This window comes from Chiloscyllium plagiosum, chromosome 11 (assembly GCF_004010195.1).
Source record: "Chiloscyllium plagiosum isolate BGI_BamShark_2017 chromosome 11, ASM401019v2, whole genome shotgun sequence".
Classification (NCBI taxonomy): Eukaryota; Metazoa; Chordata; class Chondrichthyes; order Orectolobiformes; family Hemiscylliidae; genus Chiloscyllium; species Chiloscyllium plagiosum.
Genome location: NC_057720.1, coordinates 68,805,254 through 68,823,246, shown reverse-complemented (window position 1 = coordinate 68,823,246; position 17,993 = coordinate 68,805,254). Strand labels below are relative to the sequence as shown.

The 17,993-nt window shown below is 39.1% G+C and overlaps 1 protein-coding gene across 3 annotated transcripts in view; it reads right to left on the bottom strand.

The window, feature by feature from the left end:
- Positions 1-17,993, bottom strand: part of LOC122554538 (G-protein-signaling modulator 2-like) — a 69,076-nt gene that overhangs the window by 28,130 nt on the left and 22,953 nt on the right. For 2 of the 3 annotated variants that reach the window (XM_043699722.1, XM_043699723.1), the window contains 3 exons: positions 12,191-12,412; positions 10,452-10,587; positions 4,449-4,591 (listed from right to left, as the gene is read on the bottom strand). In XM_043699722.1, coding sequence (XP_043555657.1) covers positions 4,449-4,591; positions 10,452-10,587; positions 12,191-12,412 — 501 coding nt within the window. Of the gene's footprint in view, positions 1-4,448; positions 4,592-10,451; positions 10,588-12,190; positions 12,413-13,111; positions 13,132-17,993 lie in introns of those variants that run through there. The other variant, XM_043699725.1, reaches the window with a different exon arrangement.

Here is a 17,993-nt window from a genome sequence, read left to right as displayed (position 1 = left end):
GTTGTTCTTTAAAAGCTTCCCAATCCTCCATTTTCCCACTTATCTTTGCTATGTTATACTTTTTCTCTTTTAACTTTATATGTTTCTTAACTTCCCTCGTCAGCCACGGCCACCCATGCCTCCTCCTAGGGTCTTTCTCCCTTTTTGGAATGAACTGATCCTGCATCTTCTGCATTATACCCAGAAATATTCGCCATTGTTCCTCCACTGTCATCCCTGCTAAGGTATTGCACCATTGCCACTGTCATCCCTCCTAAGGTATTGCACCATGTTGCTTGAATAAAGTCTGCCACATGTCTGATTCCTGCCTGCCTCCTAAGACATTGTCCCTGGTCGGGGGTTACACTTCCACAGTATCTATGTGACAAACTGAGTTCACAAACAAGTTTGATTAAAAAGCATAAATACTGCCAATGCTGGAATTCAGAAACAAACACAGACAATACTAGAAATTCAGCAGGTCTGGCAGCATCCCTGGAGAGAAAATATATGTTGACATTTAGAGTCCGGTATGACTGTTCTAAAATGGAAACTTCAGAGTGCTTTTGTGCAGAGGTATCTGGTTGCTGTAGTGCATGAATTACAGGTACAGCAGGTAATAAGGGAGGCAACTGAATTTTAGCATTTATTGCTAAAAGAATAAAGTAGAAAAGTAGAAAAAAGTGTTGCTGCAACTGTCCAAAGCATTTGTGAGACTGTATGTGTAATGACAGTTTTGGTCCCCTTACACAAGTAGGGACTCAGAGGGGATTCACTAGATTGATTCCAGAGATGAGTGGTTTGTCTTGAGAGAGTGAGCAGGTTAGACTTGTATTCTCTAGAGTTTAGAAGAATGACTTGAGATCAAATTGAGGTATACAAGATGCTATTGAGTAAAGGGGATTGACTAAGTAGACATAGAAAGGAAGTTTCTTCTCATCAGACAATCTAGAGTGAGAGGTCATAGTTTTAGCATTGAGCAGCAGATTTAAATCAGAGGAGAAATTAATGCTCTCAAAGGGTAATGAATCTGTGGAATTCACTACCCCGGAGTACAAAATGCCAGGTCATCGAACATAGGACAGTACAGCGCAGTACAGGTCCTTCGGCCCTTGATGTTGCACCGACCTGTGAAACCAATCTAAAGCTCATCTAACCTACACTATTCCATTATCATCCATATGTTTATCCAGCAGCCATTTAAATGCCCTTAATATTGACATGCCCACTACTATAGCAGGCAGGGCATTCCACTTCCTTACTAGTCTGAGTAAAGAACCTACCTCTGACATCTGTCCTATAACTATCACCCCTCAATTTAAAGCTATGTCCCATCGTGCTAGCCATCACCAACCAAAGACAAAGGCTCTCACTATCCAACCTATCTAATCCTCTGATCATCCTGAATGCCTCTATAAAGTCACCTCGTAACCTTCTTCTCGCCAGCGAAAACAGGCTCAAGTCTCTCGGCCTTTCTTCATAAGGCCTTCTCTCCATACCAGGCAACATCCTGGTAATTTTCCTCTGCATTCTTTCCATTGCTTCCACATCCTTCCTGTAATGCAGCGACCAGAACTGTATGCAATGCTCTAGGTGCTGCTGCACCAGAGTTTTGTACAACTGCAACATGACCTCATGGCTCCTAAACTCAATCCCTATACCAATAAAAGCTAACACACTGTTCGCCTTCTTAACAACCCTATCAACCTGGGTGGCAACTTACAGGGATCTATGCACATGGACACTGAGATCTCTCTGCTCATCCACACTACCAAGAATCTTACCATTCACCCAGTATTCTGTATTCCTGTTATTCCTTCCAAAGTGAATGACCTCACACATTTCTACATTAAACTCTATTTGCCACCTCCCAGCCCAGCTCTGCAGCTTATCTATGTCCCTGTGTAACCTGCAACATCCTTCTACACTGTCCACAATTCCACCAACTTTAGATTCATCCACAAATTTACTAACCTATCCTTCTACGCTCTCATCCAGGTCATTTATAAAAATGACAAACAGCAGTGACCCAAAACAGATCCTTGCAGCACCACACTAGTAACTGAATTCCAGCATGAACATTTCCCATCAACCACCACACTCTGTCTTCTTACAGCTCACTAATTTCTGATCCAAACCGCTAAATCACCCTCAGTCCCATGCCTCTGTATTTTCTTCAATGGGGAACCTTATCAAACGCTTTATTAAAATCCATATATACCACATCAACTGCTTTACCCTCATCTACCTGTTGGTCACCTTCGCAAAGAACTCAATAAGGTTTGTGAGGCACGACCTACCCTTCACAAAACAGTGTTGACTATCCCTAATCAAATTACTCCTTTCGAGATGATTATAAATCCTCTCTTATAACCCTTTCAAAAACTTTACCTACAACCGAAGGAAGGCTCACTGGTCTATCATTACCAGAGCTGTCTCTACTCCCCTTCTTGAGCAAGGGGACAACATTTGCTATCCTCCAGTCTTTTGGCACTATTCCTACAGACAATGACAACATAAAGATCAAAGCCAAAGGCACTAGCTTCCCAGAGAATCTTAGGATAAATCCCATCCAGCACACTTTCCAGAATTGCCTACACCTCTTTCTTCCTTATGAACCTCAATCCCAGCAAATCTAATAGCCAGTACATCTCAGTATTCTCCTCGACAACATTGTCTTTTTCCAGTGTGAATAATGATGAAAAATATTCATTTAGCGTCTCTCCTATCTCTTTGTACTCCATGCACAACTTCCCACTACTGTCCTTGATTGGCCCTAATCTTACCCTGGTCATTCTTTTATTCCTGACATACCTATAGAAAGCTTCAAGGTTGTTCTTGATTCTACCTGCCAATGACTTCTCATGTCCCCTCCTGGCTCTCCTTAGCTCTCTCTTTAGGTCCAGACTGGCTAACCTGTAAATCTCAAGCATCCTAACTGAGATTTCACATCTCATCTTTACATAAGTCTCCTTCTTCCTCATGACAAGAGATTCAACTTTCTTTAGTAAACCACGGTTCCCTCGCTCAACCACTTCCTCCCTGCCTGACAGGTACATTCTTATCAAGGACACACAGCAGCTGTTCCTTTAACAAGCTTCATATTTCAATTGTACCCATCCTCTTCACTTTCCTTCCTCAACCTATGCTCATAAATCTTACCTAATTGCATCATAATTGCCTTGCCCCCAGCTGTAACTCTTGCCTTGCAGTATATTCCCATCACTTTCCATGACTAAAGTAAACGTAACTGAATTGTGATCACTATCACCAAAGTGCTCAGCTACCTCTAAATTTAACACCTGGCCTGGTTCATTACCCAGTACCAAATCCAATGTGGCCTCGCCTCTTGTTGGCCTATCTACATACTGTGTTAGGAAACCCTCCAGTACACATTGGACAAAAACTGACCCATCTAAAGTACTCAAACTATAGTGTTTCCTGTTAATATTTGGAAAGTTAAAGACCCTATAACAACTACCCTGTTACTTTCACTCCTATCCAGAATCATCTTTGCAAGGCTTTCCTCTACATCTCTGGAACCTTTTAGAGGCCTGTAAAAAACTCCCAATACTGCGACCTCTCCTTTCCTGTTTCTAACCTCAACCCATGCTACCTCAGTAGATGAGTCCTCATCAAAAGTTATTTCTGGTACCGTAATACTGTCCTTGACTAACAATGCCACACCTCCCCTTCTTTTATCACCTTCCCTGATCTTACTGAAACATCTAAACCCCGGAATCTGCAATAACCATTCCTGTCCCTGCTCTATCCATGTCTTCGAAATGGCTACAACATCAAAGTCCCAGGTACCAACCCATGCACCTGGCATTGAAGTATACACACTTCAAACCACTTTCCTGCCTGCCAGCAAACTGAGTAAATTTAAGGAGGAGATAATAGATATAGTTGTAATTATTTATGGGTTGATAGATTATTGGGAGTGGCAGCAAAGTGGAGGAGAGGCTGAGATGTGATCAATCGTGGTCAGATTGAAGGGCAAAGCAGATTCAAGGGGCTGAATTCCTGATCCTAGCTCTTATATTTTTTCAGAAAGAACAAATAACAAACAAGCTCATCATGCTCACTAAACCAAAGGTTAGCCATCAAGCAGTCTTTCATGTTCAAGTTTATTCAGTAGCCTAATATATTTATTGTCCCAGTTACTTTGTTCCTCTTCTTAAGCAAGATATTATGCTAGACAAAAAAAAAATGCTGATTTCTATACAAAAATACTTTCCTTAGTAAGAGGGGATGCACAAGGAATATGAATTTCTGAAGTGGTAGTTTAGCAAAAAAAGATTTGAACTACTGCCAAAGATCGGAAACAAAATCCATCACAGCTTTTAAGGTGGCAGGCACATTTCGATAAACAAATAACTCACTCAGAAAACTGGCACGCAACAATAGACCAAATGGTTTCTTTTACTATTTTAATGTATCATATTTTATTGAAAGAAACTACTCACTCATAGTAGTCTGAAGCTTTTTGTAAAACCACAATCACCTCTTCTGGAAAGTCACCTGGATTCTGAGTTTCTGCACAAACTAGACTTTTGCCTTTAGCATGGTATGCATTACCAAGGTTGTAAAGTGCTCTTGCTTCACCCACCTGTTTTTATAAACACAGTCAAAATAAAAATTGTATGAAGAAAACGAATTACTCAAAAGATTAATAAAAGTCTACCGTGCAAATCATTTCTTAAAATTCTAACACAGTTACCATTCAACCAAACAAGTTAGTGGTTTTATTTTCAAATTTTATGATTTCTTAGAAAAGCTACAGTAATGTCAATGGACTGTAAAAGTCTCTATAGGTATGGAGAAAGGAAACATTTGGCCAAAATGTGTGTGTCCCCATTACAGAGCCAGGAAAATGTATAGAGTGTAATAGAGAAATGAGAGAACCAAAATGATTTTTTTTTTGTCTCATTTTCACTTAGGAATATACAAGAAATTTCCCAGAGATCAGGTGGCTAAAAGATTTGAAGTAAATCAGCCTTGAGAAGATTGTAATAAGAAATTAAATGAGGCTGAAAGTTGGTAAATCCCAAGGACTGTATAGTCTACATCCCAGAGTACCGAACATCATCGGTAGTTATGTTCCAAATTTTTATAGATTGTGAAATAATGCTGGATTAGAAAATGCTAAATGTCATCCCACTATTTAAGAAGGGAGCGAGAGACAAAAAAAACAGGAATTATTGACCTCTTAACTTCTTAAGTTTTTACTTAAGAGTAGGGAGAACATTAGAATCTATTACAAAGAATGGGATTAATTGGACACCTGAATGATAATGATCTGATTAGGCACCATCAGCAAGGATTTGTGAATGGGAAATCACATTTGACAAACCTGTTGGAGTTTACAAAGGGAGGCCGATGGATGTGGCACAGCTACATTTTCAGAAAGCTTTTGATAAAGTCCTCCATAGCAGGCTGGTTAGAAAATCAAAATATATGGAATAGGATATAATGAACTGTATTTAGCTAACAGACTTAAAACACAGAGTAGGAATAAATAGGTTATTCTCAATTGGTATGCTCAGACTGGTAATGTACTGCAAGGATCAATACGTGGGCCCCAGCTGTTTATATTATCAATGACTTGGAGATGGAGACCAAATGTAACATTTCCAAATTTGAGAATGATACAAAGCTAAGTGTGAACGTGCATTGAAAGGAAGATGTAAAGCAGTTTCAGTAGGATTTGGATTAATTTATTTAATGGACATCAAATGGCACATGTGAAAATGTGAAGTTATCCACTTCGGCAAAAAACAAAACAGACGTGCAGAACTGTTGGCAAGGGTCTTGTGGTGTCCCTACCTCAGAGATTGTGAAAATTCATCCCATAATTTTTTTTCTGTATAATAAGCTTACATTTCCTTATTAAGAACATCAGCAGCCTCATATATAGTATGCTCAATGACTGACGAGCTAATTGTAAAATTAAAACTCAATTACCTAGCAACCTCCCAGGTTTCATTTCAGGATCTGATCTAGCCAGTATTAGCAAAAGGTGGGATCATAACAGTACTTCCATTAGATTTTGCATTCAAATGAATATCAGAAAACTACATTAAGTAGCTGTCAACAAAAAATGAGTGCACATGGAATAGCGAGAAATTTATTTACTTGGCAAATAAGTTTTGTTTATTTATTCATGGAATCTGGACATATCGAAAGACAAGCATTCCCAATCCTAAATATGTACAAGAATGTCACTATGAGCCCCTTCTTCATCTGTAGTCTTTGTGATGTCTGTATATCCACAGTGCTACTGGGGAGGGAGTTCCAGGACTTTGTTACACTGACAGTAAAAGTGCAGAGATATACTTATTGGTTAAGCAGTATGAGACAGATAGTAAGCAGAATTTGTTGTCCATTAAATAAATTAATCCAAATCCTGCTCAAATTGGCAAGGTGCAAATAGTGGGCTTCCCAAGAATGTGTTTCCCTTGTCGAGGCAATCTAGAAAGACAAGATAAGGATATAGGTATAGTATATTTACACAAGGAGAGAGAATGGCAGATTTAAAACAGAGACAAGAAGGAATTAATCTTGGAATTTTCTAACCCTGAGTGCAATGGATGCCAGGACACTGAACAAATGTATGTTTTTTAAAATAGTAATGGGTTGAAGGGTTATGAAAAGCAGACAGGAAAGTGAAGTTGAGGCCAAGTTATTGGCCCTGATCATATTGAATTACAGAGCAGGCTCGAGAAGCTGAATTGCCTCCTCCTCCTCCTTCTTATTTTCAACTTTCCATTCAATTTATAAAATTATATAAATGGAGTAATAGAGAACCAGATATCTAAGTTTGCTAAAGGCACTAACGTGATACTAATTACTGCATAATTACTTACAGTAAGTTAAAAAGGCATAAAGTTGCAAAAGGACAGTCATTGTTTTTCCCACTCACTACAGGGGAACCTCGATCTTCCGAAGTCCTTGGCGGGCAGGTTTTCATTCGGATAATTGATTATAAGGTAAAGTGATTTGACGTTAAACAAAGGAAGCTGCACTGCCCATAATTGTGTTAAAACAGAATTTTTATTTCATTTGATCACTAAAAATCTGTACAAACACTGCATATCGCTTAAAAATTAATGACATTTTACAACTCAGATCACTTTTTCTGAACCTGTACAATAAAAAGGAATTCATCAAAGTGGAGGTTGGTTAGTATTTCCGAAGAAATTATCCAGCTGCTATTGCTTGAGGAAGTGCTGTCTCTTTTTTTTGTAGCGAACAGTAACATTTGACAAAGATGCATCAGTTTAAAGGCATCAACTCCATCTTGTGCTTCGTACCACTCCATGAAAAGTCACAAACTGTCAATAGCTTCATTAATGGGTTCTGGAGGTGCTGCCAGTATCAGACTTTCCTTGCTATCCACACCATTCATACATTCCTGCTGTTCCGCTGTGACTACGTTGACTATTTGATCATCGGTGAGTGTCTCTGTTCCAATTTCTTTGTCACAGTTCACCCAAGCATCAATCTCTGTTTCTGCAAAGTCTTCTAAACCCAGCTGTCTGCAGTTTTCAGTGATGTCAGTGGTTTTGCTTTGCTCTGGATGGGTGTCCACTTCACTGGCATGGCTCCCAATATGCGAGCTATTGGACCAACAGTCTGCAATTGTCGATGGCATGATGCAGTCCCAAGATTCAACAATCATGAACAGAGTGTCCTTGACTGTGATTCCCTTAATGATTTCTTGCAGTCCTTTGTCAGCATTGTCTTCATCCAGGACGGCACGCAACATGTCATGGCGGTAATATTTTTTCATAATTGCAATGATTCCCTGATCTGTAATCTTGAAGTGGTGTTGGGTGGTAAAAACAAACACTTGGTAGCTCAGTCTGCTGAATATAACTGGCTGACTTTCACATTGTCAACAAGCAGAAGGGTGCATTGGTAGAGTCCTTTGCTTGCCAAATGTGACCTGACAGCGTGTACAAAATCTTCATGGAACCAGGTTGAGAAAAGTGGATATGTCATCCATGCTTATTATGTGCTCTGTACCTCATGGGAAACGAGTTCTAGTCACAGTTTGTAAAGCAACGAGGATTAGCATATCGCCCAATGCAGACAAGCTGTAATTTATGAGTGCCGGTGTCATTGACACAGGGGAAAATAGTGAGTCAATCCTTCTGCACTTTATTCCTGACACCTGATTTTCCACGGTGGACCTAAGTGTTTTATCTGGCAGTGCATGCCAGAACAATCACGTTCATCTGCATTGTATAATTGCTCAGGTTCATACTTTCCTTCATGAATGATGGATTGCAGTTTCAGTCTGTCATCTTCCACGGTGCTGTCATCCACAGACTTCTGCTCTCCCAGAACGCTGAGCTGCCTAATACTGTGACGATGTTTGAAGCGCTGTAACCAGCCCAATGATACACTGTGATCAGACTCACCGGTGTGGAGAAATTCATGGAAACTGGCAGCTTTTTCCAGTATCATCAGGCCAGATACGAGAATTCCCTTTTCATGCTGCTGTGGAAACCACAAAAATACAGCTTGAACAATTTGCTCATCCTTTGCTGCTTTCATGGATTTTCTTTTTAGAGCATTTGCAGTGTCACTTAGGCTGATGAATTTCTCAATCGCTGGTCTTGCTTTCTTGATGTCAGACACTGTCGCTATTCCAATGTTGTACTTCTGTGCAATTCTCACCACGGTCTAGGCACTGTAAAATCTCATTTTTCTGTTCAATTGTCACCGTGGTGTGCTTTCTCTTCACAGAGATGGTAAGTACATACAACAAACTCGATCAGTTACACCAGATACGAACTCAGAAAAAAAGTTGTAGAGGGAATGAAGACACCACTGACTTTGTCATGTATTTTAAAATCCTTCAGCATGTCAGTCATTTTCATGTGTTAAAATTCTTTCAATACTGCAACAATTGATGGACTAAAATTGTTGGACCAGTGTCATTAACACCTTATTTGCTGCGACGCTTGCACATCATTTTTTGTGCGAGTACTCCCCTGTTTTCCTCAGTTAAACTAAAGACCCGATCTTTGCACCATTGTTGGTTAAAATTATGTTAACACTTGTACAATTGACTGGCTGAGATTTTTGCAGCAGTGTCAGTAACACCGCTTTTATGCAACATTTGCAGATCTTCTTCAGTTCAGGTAACCCTCATTTACCCTATGCTGCCAACAAAAGATGTGATGGCAACACCATTATCAGTAACACCACTTTGTTGCAATAGTTTCACAGGACCGTCAGATTCCGTTCGGATAATCCGATTTTCGGATAATTGGTATTCGGATAAACGAGTTTCTACTGTATGCGCAACAGAAGGTATGGTTATCCACTTTACAGGGGCAAGTGAGGACTGCAGATGCTGGAGATCAGAGCTGAAAATGTGTTGCTGGAAAAGCGCAGCAGGTCAGGCAGCATCCAAGGAACAGGAGAATCGACGTTTCGGGCATAAGCCTGAAGAAGGGCTTATGCCCGAAACGTCGATTCTCCTGTTCCTTGGATGCTGCCTGACCTGCTGCGCTTTTCCAGCAACACATTTTCGTATCCACTTTACACCCTAGAAAGTTAGGTCAGACTATTTTCTGGATCACAAGAGTTAAGAACTTCTAAAAAGAAGCTGGAGGTAAAAATATGGAATGCTAAAAGATAGTGTACAAGTACAAAAATAAATCAACAATCTAATAAAATGTTGGCCTTTATCTGAAGGTAGCTAGGAGTTACATTACAGTTGTACAACATTTTGAATCAGTACTATGTAGAGCACTGAAATCTGATTTTGGGCGCACCTCAACAAAAATATAATGACCTCAGAAATATCTCACTATTCAACCAAAATTATACCGGCACTAAAAAGGTTTAGTCAAGGGCATGTTGCATAAATTATTGCTTGAGTATTGAAAGGGTGATCTAACTGGATTGTTCATATAGCAGATACAGGGTCTCTCTCTCTCTTCTGATGGAGAATCCAGAATAAAGATCATGGTCCTAAAATTAGAGCTAGGATGGGATGATGTCAAGGTGTTCTCATTTATATTAAGGATAGTAGAAATCTGGAGCTCTTCTCGACAAAGCAATTGAGATTAACAGATCTATGTGAGATAAAGATTATAGTAGTACAAGTCAAGAGTACTGTGTGAAGTTAAAATACAGATCAGCCATAATCTAACTGAATAATCGAATACATTCAAGATACTAAAGTCAAGAGGAGGGGTTGAGAAGGAGAATCCTTCACAGTAATCTAAGCCAGTGCAGAGAATTTAACTCACATTGTTGGCATCATTCTGTGTTGCAAATCAGCCATCTAGTCAACCAAGCTAACTGACCCTGCTGAATAATCAGGGCCCACACATCATTAACAAAATAATATTATGGAATATGCTAAAGCAATTGATCACAAAAGCACAGAAAAAAAAGGTTAGCAAGTGAACTACTACCATGCACAATGAATTCTTCCAAACTATTACCTTATCACAGAGTTCCCTGGAAATGTCTAGATGTCTTTGACAGCAAACAACTGCTTCATCGAAGTGTCCTAAAACCTTGAAAGTATTGCCAAGGTTACCACTAGCTTTAGCTTCTCCCAGTCGATCACCAATTGTTCTGAAAAATTAAGCAAATGGTAATTTAAAACAAAAAGAAGCTAAGTTTTCTGCATCAAATCCTTTGATATTGATACTCCTTTATGCTTTCTAAATCCATCTGTACTAACTATTCCCTTTGTTCTACATGTACGTTTGATTTTTGTCAGCATGTAATATTTAATAAATCTGTAACTAACATTAATCAATTTTCAATGTGGAACTGATGCAGTTCTTTAAACACATTTGATATCCTTTTCTGTTCTTCCTGCTTAAGTGTCCTTGCCCAAACTAAATAACATTGGGTTCTGCAATACTGTATGTATTAGCAGGTCTTTGGAATTCAACTGGATTGAAATAAAGGCTGAAGTTTTGGGCAATTTCTTCTCTTTTCATATGTTGACAGGCTAAATATATCCATTTATAATTTAGTATTTTGGACAAAATGGCTCATTTAGATCATAAAACTGAAACAAGAATAGCTTATGTGGAAAAACAACATAGGCTTCCAAAAACATTGCAATTGCCATTTCATGTTTATTTCACTTCAGCAATAGAAGATTCAAAACTTGAAACTTAGATAGGTTATGCTGAGTTTCATACAGTTTAAGTTTACAGCACAATATTGACTCAGTTTTCTAAGCTGAGCAGTCATTAAAATGTTAACTTAAACATAAATCGCATTATGCATCAGATAAAAAGCATGATCTTAAATCTCCCCTTTTGGTGGAAACCGGGTGCAGGTAAAATTAGAGCAGTAACTTACCTGTTCCACTAACAAAGATTTTTTTTAAGCATATCTTTCAAGCAGAATATCTATTTAAAGGCACAATCACACTTTAAACTAGGTGGCTCGGGCTCTAATGGTATCAACAGGGCTCAAGTAACGTTTTAACTCCATGTCTACGCAAGGAAAACATTGAGGGTATCTTGCCAGGCCAACTTCAAAACTAAAGTCAGCCTAGTACACCAAGTAATTTTAATTGTTCTTTCTATGGGAGCGAACAGGTGTAGTCTTCCAAGCCTCACCCCCTATGAAAACCTTGGGGCACCTCAGCCCTATTCTTTCCTTGCCATTCCCAACCCATCAACTGCAATCATTTTCCCCCACTGAACCAGCTACCTTGAAAGGTCCTTTAGGTTTCTGGCAGCAGTCTCTTACTGCAAAAAATTCCACTTGCCTACAGGGTTCAGGTGGAAAAACGGAAAGTAGGTATGCAGATGAATCTGGAGAATTAAAAGCTCATCTTGTAAAATGTTGGATGTTTTAGTGTTTACCTTGGTTTCCACCAATAGTCAAAAAGGAAACTAAATTTAAGTTGAAAGAGTGGGGTAGAGCAAATGTTTAATGGTTCACAGCAATATCTTAAAAGTGGAATCTATTGAAATACTGTTTGAACTGTCGTTAAAAAAATCACAAATAAAATTAAAATACAGAAAACATTGAAACTGGTTTACAAGTAACAAAATTAATTTTGATATTCTTGCATAAAAATATTCATAACTATAAGGAATGAAATTCCAGCAGAATGTTTTTAACATAACTCCCCTCAAGAAAAAAGCTGAAATGAATGTGATAGTTTTGTATACATGGAGACTCAAGGTAAGGGAAAATGCATGCCTACCTTGCAAGAGTCAAATCATGATGGTGGTAGTCCAGTGCTTTTGAATAATCATGCAAGTAAAAGTAGGCATTTCCAAGCTGACTGTAGATGGCACTGAGGGTTCTCAGGTCCTCTGTTCCAACCTGAACAGCGGCTTCAAAAAATGACACCCCAGCTCGACAGTCTCCTGTTTTACATAGCCGTTCACCTTCTAAGGCCAATTCCAAGCAGGAAGCTTCCATTCTACAAAAATCACCATTAAAAGTAATCAATTCCATAACATGGCAACTTGAGACATCACAAAATTGTTTCATGAAACAACATGCATCAGTACAGCCATATAGAGTGTGGAAACCTATCTTGTTTTAGATTATTGTATAAATCAGAAGATAAGAAAGGCATGTAAGAAAGGCACTTATTACAATAATCATGAGGGACTTCAATATGCAGTAATATGCTGGGAAAATCAGGTTGGTAATGGAACTCAAGGAAAGGCATTCATGGAATGCCTGTGAGATGGTTTTTGGAGCAACTTGTGGTAGGGAACTGAGAAATGGCAGAAGGACTGAGTAGATTACTTTCCATCAGTTTTCACAGTGGAAGACACCAGCATACCAAACTTCAAGAGAGTCAGGGGCAGAGGAGAGCGTAGTGGCCATCATCAAGGAGAAGGTGCTGAAGCAGTTGAAAGATATGGAAGTGGATAAGTCACCCAGACCAGATGGACTCTACCCCAGAGTCTGAAGGAGATAGTGTGGAGACATAAGTGGTGATCTTTCAAGAATCACTGGAGTCATAGATTCAAAATCCCTGCAGTGTGGAAACAGGCCGGTCAGCCCAACAAGTTCACACTGACCCTCAACAGTAACCCACCCAGACCCATTCCCCTATTCTATTATCCTAATATTTACCCCCTAACTAATGCACATAATCTACACATACCTGAACACTGTAGACAATTTAGCATGGCCAGAGAGGTTTCCAGATGATTGGAAAATGGCAAACCTAACACTCCTGTTTAAGAGGAGGGAAGCAGAAGACAGAAAATTATAGGTCAGTTAGCCTGACCACAGTCATTGGTAAGATTTTACAGTCCATTATTAAGGATGAGATTGCAGAACACTTGGCAGTGCATGTAAAATAGGGCTGAGTCATCAGAGCTTTCTTTGTCAAAGGGAGGTCATGTCTGATAAATCTGTTAGAATTCTTTCAGGAAGTAACAAACAGGTTAGATAAAGGAGGACCAATGGACTTGATCTATTTGGATTTCCAGAAGGCCTGTGACAGGATGCCACACAGGAGGCTGATAAATAAGAGCCAGCTACATAAGAGCTCATGGTGCTTGGGGAAAGATACTGGCATTGATAGAGGATTGGCTGACTAGCAGAAGGCAGAGATTGGAGAAAAAATCTCTGGATCGGGATTAAGTAACTGAATGTATTGTTTGCAGATGACACAAAGGTGGGTAGAAGTTCAGGTAGTGTTGAGAAAGAGAGATGGTCTGCAGAAGGACTTGAACAGGTTAGGAGGGTGGGCAAAAAAGTGGCAAATTGACTTCAATGTGGGAAAGTGTGAGGTCATGCACTTTGGTAGGAAGAATGGAGGCATAGCTTAATTTCTAAATGGGGAAAGGCTTCAGAAATCTGAAGCACAAAGGGACTTGGGAGTCCAAGCTCAGGACTCCAAGGTTAATATGCAGGTTCAGTTTGCAGTTAGAAAGGCAATGATAGCTTTATTTCAAGAGGGCATGAACACAAGAGCAGAGATGTACTACAGGGGCATATAAGGCTCTGGTCAGATGACATTTCGAATATTGTGAGCAGTCTTGGGCCCTGTATTTAAGGAAGGATGTGCTAACCTTGGTAGGGGTCCATAAGACATTCAACAAGAATGATCCTGGTGCAGTAGTTGACAACTCTGGGTCTGTGCTCAATGGAGTTTAGAAGAAGGAGAGGAGATCTCATTGATACTTACAGAATATAGAGGCACCTGGATAGAGTGGACATGGAGATGTTTCCTCTAGTAGGAGAGCCTAGGACCCAAGGGCCTAGCATCAGAGTGAAGGGATGACCGCATAGCACTGAGACGAGGAGGAATGTATTTAACCAGAGGGTGGTGAGTCAGTGGAACACTATGGCAATGTGGACTGAGGAGTCCAAGTCATTGAATGCATTTACGACAGTTAGATAGGTTCTTGATTAGTAAGAGGATTAAGGGTTATGGGGAGAAAGCAGGAGAATGAGGTTGAGAAATATATCAACCATGATCAAATGGCGGAGCAAACTCCATGAGCTAAGTGCCTTAATTCTACACCCACATCATAGTGAAAAGATTGAAATGAAAACACATACTGAAAATATTGTGTTTGCAAACAATGAAGTTAGGGTAACTGGGAAGTCCAAGAGTAATTTTGTACTAATATACTTCTCCAAAATGGAAGTTAAAATTCAACTTGAAAGCCATGAAACTTCTTATAAGCTGCAATCAATCAGATTACACATGGAAGGAGAAAAGGATTTTACTTAATGAAAATTTCCAAAGGTGCCATTCCACCATAATAATAATTTAAGATGAGAAATTCTGGATTTTTAAAAACATTTTGTATATTTTGCAATATACAATTTCAAAACTCCAGCAAGACACTGACAGGATAAAGTATCATAAAATAATTGGCTTTCACTGCGCAAGTAATAAACAAATCTAGTTTTTAAATTAGTTAATAACTTAACACTATGTTCCTTTTATAGCCACAAAATCAAAGTTTAAGCTTGAACAGGATTGGCAAGTTTATACTTTAGCCAGAACATTTTCAAGAAATAAAAGTAGTCAGTAAAAGTTGGGATTATTAAAGGATTTGGTGCCTGTGCAATGTAGTTCTTAAACAGGGTTTCACTGTCATGTTGGGATCCATATAGAATATCTGGGGTCTGCAATGTTAAATGCTAATCAGGAGGCAGGAACAGAGGAGGTTGATGGTTTGATCCAAGGGGAGCTCAAAAGGTCAGGCAAACAGCAATGTTAAACAGTCCCACCTCCCTCACCAATATCTGTAAACAGGTTTGTTCACCTAAAAATGTTATTAAGCCACAATTTTCATGTCATATTGAGTAGTTAATTAGATATAATGTCATAATTTGGGTCAATATATAATTGCGAAACCATTTAAAATAGAGATCTAAACTAAAATAACAACGAGGGGGACACTTGAACTGCAAGCCTACACACTGGCACAGAACAGCCAGATTAACAATTCTATTCTTTCAGCAGCTAGTATTTAGTAATAGCTTCCTTGACAGCTTTCTGGACAGAATAGTTTCTAAGAGCAGTAAAACAGCTATCTTCAATGAGGATGAGAACAAGTAGCAGTTTGTGAATACCAAAACAGTTGCAGATTTTACCATTATCAAGGCAAGATAACAGCATGGATTTATGCTATTAACGTATCTGCTTCTTTTTACAGATATCTATGTGAATTATAATTCAGGATTAACGTGAAAAATAAAATATGAAAACCCCCAGTTCACAACAGTGAAGATTATGAACTGTTTCTTACATTTAGGATTGCATGCAGTAACTGTGTAATTACAAACAACTATTTTGAACAATACTGAAAAAGGTAACAACTACAAGGATATGGACATCCTTGTTTTTGTTGACCTAAACAACACAAATGAGAAAGAAAGTATATGATTATTGTTCTTCCTCTCATAATGCAACAACTTTGCCAAATATTGACCAGCCACAACAGATTCTGCAGTGTCATTAAAATGTACATTCTAATTTGTTTCAGATTCCACTGGTTTGCATACAGGACATTTAGAACAACAATAAAGATTTAAAGGTTAAACTTATTAAAATATGTTTTCACCACCTCAAAATACTGGTAAGCTAATATTTACACAACAGGGAAAAGAAAGGTTGTTTACTATTATTAACACATTAAAACATATCTAGGAAGGCTGGCATATATTTCATGTATATAGAACAGGTAATGACAAAATTCTCAAGACTCGACAATAGTGGCAGAAGGGAGTCACCTGGAAGCTGAGTATAGCAGTACAGGCAGTCCTTGGGTTATGAATGGGCTCCATTCTGGAGGTAGTTTACAAGTTGATTTGTACACAAGTCGGAACATAATGCAGGATAATATAGTCATTTTTCATACAACGAACCATGCGAATGTTCGATCATCTGATGAAGGAGCAGCACTCTGAAAGCTTGTGATATCAAATAAACTTGTTGGACCATAACCTGGTGTTGTGTGACTTCTGACCTTGTCCACCCTCGTCCAACATCAGCATCTCCACATCATTCACACATCTGACGTTAGTAAATTGGGAGCTTCCTATATATAATGATATAGCCAGGATTGTGGAATGACCATTTGTAGATTGTAAAAATAAGTCGTTACTAAAAGCCTTCAAAAATCAGTAGAACTACACTGTGTATGGCACATTCCATACTATGGTCAGGAAGATTGAAGTTTTTGAAGGGGTGACCAGGTGTGTAGATGAGGGCAATGCTTTTGATGCGGATCTACTTGGACCTCAGTAAAGCTTTTGATAAGGTCACACATGGGATACTGATAACAAAGGTAAGAGTCCATGGGTTTCCAAAACAATTTGGCAAATTGGATTCACAACTGACTGACTGGAAGGAAGAAGAGGATGATTGTTGAGTGATGTTTTTCTGAGTAGACGTCTGTGCACAGTTGGGTCTCACAGGAGTCAGTATCAGTGTCCTCACTGTTTATGGTTTATATAAATGACTTAGGCATGAATGTAGGAGGGCTGCACAGTAAGTTTGCAAATGAATCAAAAATTGGTTGGGTGGTAAATTAAGTGAAGGACAATCTTAGATTACAGGAGGATATAATTGGGCTGATCAGCGGCAAATGGAATTAAATCCAGATACATCCAAGATGCTGCCCTTGGGCAGGGCAAACAAAGCAGGAAAACACACGATGAATGGGGAGACCCTGAGGGACCTTGGTGTGTATGTTCACCAATCCCTTAAGGAATCAGGACAGGTGAATAAGGTAATTAAGAAAGCAGATGGTACATTTGCCTTTATTAGCTGATGCTTAGAGTTTAAGAGCAGAGGGGTTATACTAAAACTGTATAAAATCTTGGGTAATCTACAGATGGAGTACGTTGTGCAGTTCTGAAATCTATATCATAGGAGGGATGTGATAGCATTGGTGAGAGTGCAGAGGAGATTTACTAGAATGTTGCCTGGACTGGAGAGTTTCAGTTATGAAGAGAGATTGGAGATTGGCTGTTTTCTTTAGAGCTGACCGGAAATTAATTGTCAGGAAAAGTAAACCTAATTCACATTTTAAGAATGTTATCATTTGGCTTCAGATAGTTTCTTTGGACAGGACACATGTAGCTGGAGAAGCAGCTAAAAGTTTACTAATGCTAAAAAAGGTAAACTGTATTGTTTAACGCCAAGTTCCTATACATACTTTAGAACCTTTCTGGGCTATGTTCAATGGCTCCTAAAAATTGAGATTATAATGTTTTCTTAATTCCGCCCCATTGTTTCCAATGCAAGATAGCACTTCAACACTGTAATGCATGCTTTTTGCAGGTTAACTGTGTAATTGAGGCAGATGGAACTTCATGGAAGGGCCAAGGATGTTGCACTGGTCACCTTGTGGGAGGTGACAAGAGATCTGGTCAAGGTAATGGGATCATTGTCCTTTTGAAGAAAGGGGAGACCACACCATCTCCTGAGCCTGTTCTACCTTTCAATAAGATCATGGCCAATCTGATTATTACACACACTCACCTACCCTCCAATAATCTTTCACCCTCTTGCT